The 6,213-nt window shown below is 48.9% G+C and overlaps 1 protein-coding gene across 5 annotated transcripts in view; it reads right to left on the bottom strand.

Moving 5' to 3' along the window:
- chd9 (chromodomain helicase DNA binding protein 9) overlaps positions 1–6,202 on the bottom strand; it is an 88,349-nt gene extending 82,147 nt beyond the window's left edge. For all 5 annotated transcript variants that reach the window (XM_019866616.1, XM_019866615.1, XM_019866613.1 and 2 more), the window contains exons 1-2: positions 6,080–6,202; positions 703–2,287 (exon numbers count right to left, since the gene is read on the bottom strand). In XM_019866616.1, the coding sequence (XP_019722175.1) occupies positions 703–2,187 (1,485 nt within the window). In that variant the 5' untranslated portion in view covers positions 2,188–2,287; positions 6,080–6,202. The remainder of the gene's footprint in view (positions 1–702; positions 2,288–6,079) is intronic.
- Between the last annotated feature and the right edge of the window lie 11 nt (positions 6,203–6,213).

Below are 6,213 nucleotides of genomic sequence, written 5' to 3' on the forward strand. Positions count from 1 at the left end.
TCCTCCGACAGCCCTTGCCTCACTCATGCATGCGCCTGCACTCGCAGCTACCACAACAGCATGCAACCTCCCCCCACACTCCACTCCAGTGTGCTCCTGGCTTGCCCTGACCCACATCTTGATATAGCCCTAAGTATGCTTACAGCTAAGTCCTGAAGACACTCCACTCTTAGCCTAATCAGGCCTGACCTGCTGTCGGTGTAAAGGGAAGATAGACAAGCCTGGCTGGACGGACAGTCATCTTCATCATCATTTTCACCCTGACAGCACTGGGCAAATAATGGTTTTCTTATCTTATCTTATCTTATTTTCTGCAGGCGTTCTCTTACCCTCCCGCCCAAACAAGACATTTCCCCACGAAACATCAGTGCATTTTCTCTGAGCAAAGCGAGTTAAACATTAGACGGCTGGTCAGACTGATGTCCACTAGAGCCTGGGAAAAACTAGAATGTTCTTTTAATTGAACAAAGTGGAGAAATGCCATTTCATGACATTTATCTTCTCAGAGGCCATCTTAGCAATGATAGAGAGGGGTACTTTTGCACTCGTTGTGTACACTGTAATGGCGTATGTAATATCGTGTACTGTGCACTGCTGTTTAAATCCAGGTTCCTCGAGCAGCGTCATAAATGAGTATTTGCAGGCGAATAACTGAATAACTTTCCAAATGTACGATATCGTAAGAAAAAAAAATGGTAGTACCTCGTCTTCCTTTTGTCCAGCAGGTGTTTGTGTCCTGTGCTCGTGCCCCCAAGCCTGGTTGGAATCCGCCCAGGAACCATTAGATTGATCAGGTTGGCTGAGGGCGGCCTCGAGCTGGGGCAGAAAGTCAGGCAAGAGGTCGGGGGGCTCCAACCCCGCCAAATCTCCATCCTGAGCCTCCGATGCCAGGAGACTGTCCCCTAGTGATGGGTATCCGTTCGCGTTGATGGCCCCGCAGCGCTGAGGATGCTCAGAGGGCAACTGGTGGGCCACACTTGGGTAGCAGCTCATCGATTCCCCGAACATCTCGGACAACTTGTTGTTTTCCTGCGTTTCACCGCAACAGCGTAAAGCCTGAAAATGACATTCCTCTGCCTGGTTAACTGAGCTCTGAGCATGCTGCCGACCCATAACTGATGCGGATGGAAACTGACATGCTGCCCCAGGGAGTTCGGGTAGAGCTCCCACAAGGGGAATGGCGGTGGCAGCGGGCCGAGCCGCCGCCGACACCGAGGACAAAGACGGCCGACTCAGACAGTCCATTTCTGGCTCTCCAGGGTAGGAAGGGTATTCGGCTGGTTGGTAAGTGGTGACAGAACTCACAGAGTACGTGGGCAGTGAGTGAACCAAAGATGACGAATCCATGGGTGGGTTATTTTCGGCCATTCCTAATCTGCAAGAGAAGCTGCGCTTCGGTTGCTGCTGCAAGCAAGATCCCTGCAGAGGGTCATTTTGACTTGGCACAACCGCTGAATGAAACTTTGCTCCCACCGCAGTTAGCTGGTGCTGGGCCTGCTGCGGACTCTGTGGAACCTGTTGCTGGCTCCGAGGCTGGCTCCCCTGGTGAAAGGGGAAGCCGTGATGGTGCCGTTGCTCCAAAGGCATGCCCTGGATGTTCATTTGTTGATGCTGGCTCTGATTGAACAGCTGTTGCGGGTGACTTTGCCTTTGCTGCTGTTGCTGCTGACGCATTCGGTGCTGCTGCGGATGATGCGTTCGGTGCTGTCCGACATGTATTTGCTGGCTGTACAGTTGCTGCTGCTGCTGCTGCTGAGATAAAGGATGATACATGTTACCGTTCTGGTCCTGATTCCCCCACATTGGGCTGCTACTGTTGAAGAACAACCCATTGGATTGAGGTACTTGGCTGACAGGGCCATTGTGGTACTGGCCCTGTTGCTCTGCCGTCACACCACCTGAAGCCCCGGGACTGGAAAAAGGCTGCCCGGCAGGATTCTGCGCCTTAATTCCAACATAGTGCCCCATCTGTTGACTGTAAGAGGGCATGGTTTGCTGGTTGGACGTGGAAGACACCGGCAGCATTATGTCTTGATTTTTCCCCGGAGCGAGAGACTCCACTTGGATGGGCTCAAAGTCCGTGCCGAGATTGAGCTCATCCACAAACGAGGGAGCTGAGGGGAAGCCGTCGACATCCACCCCTTCCAGACCTCCGCCAAAGAGGTTTGGGTCATCAAAAAAATCCATGTCGGAGCTCTGACTGGTGACGGAACCTCCTGGAGTTCAGTGGATCCACGTTGGTTACGATGCACCAGTGTTCAAAGAGCTATGGCATCACATCATGACTCTGTAAAAACATGAAACAAATATTAAATCAAACATAAGATCGGAACATTTCGCAAAAGGGGTGTTTCAGGCTTTTCTATCCATCCGTCAGGCCATTTCCGGGTTGGGTTTGCGGGTAACTGAAGCCTCACGCATCTGACTTTACGTAAGAGGGATCATACACTCTGTACTAAACTCGTCAACAGTCAATCAGAGGGCACATATAGACAAATAACAACTCACACTCACTTTCACATTCACTATAAACTACTTAGAAATGTTCTAATGGAGCTTTCTTCGAACTTGGATCTCCTGACTGTGAGGAAGAAATGCTCACCACAACTTCCCCATGCTGCCCTTTCTTGACCCCTTCCTGAGCAGTACCAGGGAGTGTTTTTTTTCCTGGCTTGTGTTCATTCATATGTGGTATCATTCGTATCAGTCTTTCCCAAAGTTAAGGTTGCAGTCAACAAAAAATGTTCAAAGCTACTTTGGCGCGTGTTACTTTTTTGATATTTACAGTCTGTTTCAATTACTCTGTCGATCGCCAAGGGTTAGTTGTTGATTCGTGGCATCTTGAGGCCACTGAAGAAACCAGCAGAGATGTTGTTATATATGTCTTAATAAGTATGCAGTCTAAAGAACAAGAACGCATCAGCTGTGGGGGGTGTAGCTACGTGTCTGTAGATTGACAGACAGACAGACAGACAGACATGATTCAAAACAAAAATACAATGAATTGAGCCATACAGAAATCCTCAAGTGACTCCCCCCCACTGCAGCTATTTTTATCTTCCAGTCCTTCAGTGAAACATGCTAGTTGACTAGTAGATTTCCATAATGGCCCTCCATGTGGCGTTGAAAAGAAGCGCTCTAAAACCACGTAATAGCTAGGTCAGGAACTCTGTGCTGTCAATTATCTATCAGCAGGCTTTTCATGTGTGCAGTGAAAGCAGCTGGCGCGAGCCAACTGCCAGCCACCGGCAGCAGGTGCCTCTTCGTGCAACCCCTTGTATGCACCCTCCCTCCTCCCAATCTCCCCTCACCACAACCCTTCCTCCTCTCAACCCCCCCCCCCCACCACAACCTTTTCTAAACTCGACAGCCAACAGAGCTGCAGGGCAGGACGCACAGGGAGGCGTTGACAGCTGAATTTCAACAGCCCAGGAACAGAGGCAGACGAGGTCTTTTGAGGGCGTGTGCTTGGCGACCACAGACCAGCGGAAGATGACAGAGGCCAGCGAATGCTCCGCCGTTGTGCCGGCATGCTATTTGGCATATTCAAGGAGGTGATTTCAGGAACATTACAAGATTAGAATTCAGGTATTTTCAAGAATTTCAGGTGGGAATTCGGATGGATGTAAGACTGACAGTTATACAGTATGCAATATGTATCAATAAAGTAGTAGGAACAAAAACCTAAGCTACAGCACGGAGAATCATGCACCCATCCATCCTTCCATCGACTCATCCATTTTCTGTCACGCTTGTCTTCCGTGGGTTGCGGGTGAGCTGGAGCCTATCCCAGCTGGCGCTTGGCGAGAGGGGATGTTCACCCTGTACCAGCTGCATGATAGGTCGGGCTCCAAAGCTCAGTACCACTATGGTACATGTGTGGAGTATGCATGTTCTCCCACGTACCTGCGTGGGTTTTCTCCGGGTACTCCGGTTTCCTCCCACATTTCAAAAACAAGCATGGCAGGTTAATGGGGCACGCTAAATTGTTCCTAGGTGTGAGTGTGAGCGTGGATGGTTGTTTGTCTCTGTGTGTCCTTCGATTGGCTGGCAACCGGTTGAGGGTGTCCCCCGCCGACTGCCTGAAGGCAGCTGGGATAGGCCCCAGCACCTCCGCGATACTTGTGATGATAAAGCTGATCGGAAAATGGATAGATGGATGGATGGATAAATGAAACACTGTGGCAAGGAGGTTGCCCACAATTGCTCTCCATGACTTAATGACCGAATGGCTTTAATTTAGCTGATTGTATAAATACAGTTAAAAAAAGGAATCCAGATTTCATATTTGTATTGATAGCATTGGCAAAAGAAAAGAGAGCGTATTGTCTTTAGCATATTGTTACGCACCAACGAGGCCCAGTCACCCAACTCGGCCTTGACCCTATCACCACGAACCACAGAAACAAATAGTAACTTGCAAACCTCCGCCATGGCCAAACAATGTTGGTATAGTGAAGATTCCTCCCTCCTATGTCTTCTAGAGGTGAATATTACACTTTGTTGGATACAGTTGAAGATGAGGAAGTGTGTTCTGATGTTTATGTCAAAAAAAAAATATAGAACCTGATTGGTCATACGTTGGATGATGTTCCAATCTGACCCTGTAGCGAGATTTAAGGTGGCTGGATGTCACCACATGTCTAATCACCGGATGATGTGTTGCCATGTGGAACCGCAAATATCCCTCTTCACTGGGGTCTGTGTAAAATACCATCTCGAACATTCAGGCTCAGATATACCAATTTTGTTCAGTATTTCATAGGTATCTGATTTGATCTAATTACCCGCATAGAGGATGCTTTGTCATTGGATGAAACTGCAAATATCATGATTCGCTGGGTTGTGTGTAAACAGCACCGGTGGATAAATTTCAGATCTCTTGTTAAACATTTAATTTTGGCATGTGGCTGATTGAAAACAGACACATGAAATCCTGTATGAAAAACATAAATGGATACATGTCTAACAACGGTGTAATAGCCTTCTTTGCTGGGTTTTGCATGAAAAAGTAAACAGTGGTAGATAAATGCCATATCTTTTAAGATCCCACTTTGCTGTGTTCTGTGTGAATGCAGGGGAATGTGAATTGAACATTTTGTAGAATCTCTGTAAAATAGAGGCAACAGTAGGCAAAAAAAAAAGACAATTGACTGTCATGTTTCTTGATACTTCCTCGTTGACATCATTCTAAGTGCTATCAAAAACGAATTGACAATTGAGGTAGGAGCAAGGGAAGTGACACAAAAACAAGCCAAGCCTAACACGTTTTCTTTCAATCAATTAACAGCAGATCAACATCAGCCTGGGCCTTTCCAAGCGCCCTATTGCTTCTTTCCTTCCAGGCGAAGGGAACGTCACATGCCTCGACTTCCAGCTGTTTGCAGCACCCCAACGGCGCTGGCCAATAAGATCAACAAACACACGAACACACATATAAACCCCTCGATTGAGCCATTTCGTTTTCTTTAGCGAAGAAAAGTTCGTTTCCATACTCCTTCATGTCACTTCGAGCAAATATCCTGAAGTCAACTCGTGTCGTGTAGTTGCAGCCCCCCTTCACCCCCCCTCCCCAAAAAGGCACCAATGGCTCGTACAAAGCTAAAATTCTCAAAGAATTATGCAAACTATGTCGAAGGAAAAAATGCGCAAACTATGGTGAAGACAGTCAGTGAGTTTCACGAAGGACGAGCCAAAAGGTGTCGCAGATGGGTGGGGGCGTTTGGTCGAAAGAGGGTGTCGATGTAAGTAGGGAGGTCGGGGGGTGGTCGGCGTCGATGGTGTCCGAGATAGCAACCACCACGCCGGGTGTTATTTCCGGGGCTGAGTTTCAGTTTCAATTGCGAACTGTTAAGCTCACTACCGACCCACCGAGCGGCACCGGTCGCTGTCAGTTCAGGACCCTGGGCAACCAGCTCCACTTCGGCAGGGAAACTGCGCCAAAAGTCCGGCTAGTATTCTTCGAAAAGTGCGTGGAACAAGTGCGAAGAGACGGGGCGTTTGACAGCTTCCTCTACGAAGGGAAGCCACACAAGCGCATCAAGCGAAGCGAGTGTCGGGGAAGGCGGCGGTGACTTACCCGAAATGAAACCGGTGGAAGCGACGCCAATCGCGGACACATGCGTGCGTATTCTCGTTGAAGTTGGCTCCTCTCCGGGCGACCTCGGCACAGCCGCTGCTCCGTCGCCGCCAAGCCCGAAACCAAGCCCGGCC

This window comes from Hippocampus comes, unplaced genomic scaffold (assembly GCF_001891065.2).
Source record: "Hippocampus comes isolate QL1 unplaced genomic scaffold, H_comes_QL1_v1.1 scaffold82, whole genome shotgun sequence".
Lineage (NCBI taxonomy): Eukaryota > Metazoa > Chordata > Actinopteri > Syngnathiformes > Syngnathidae > Hippocampus > Hippocampus comes.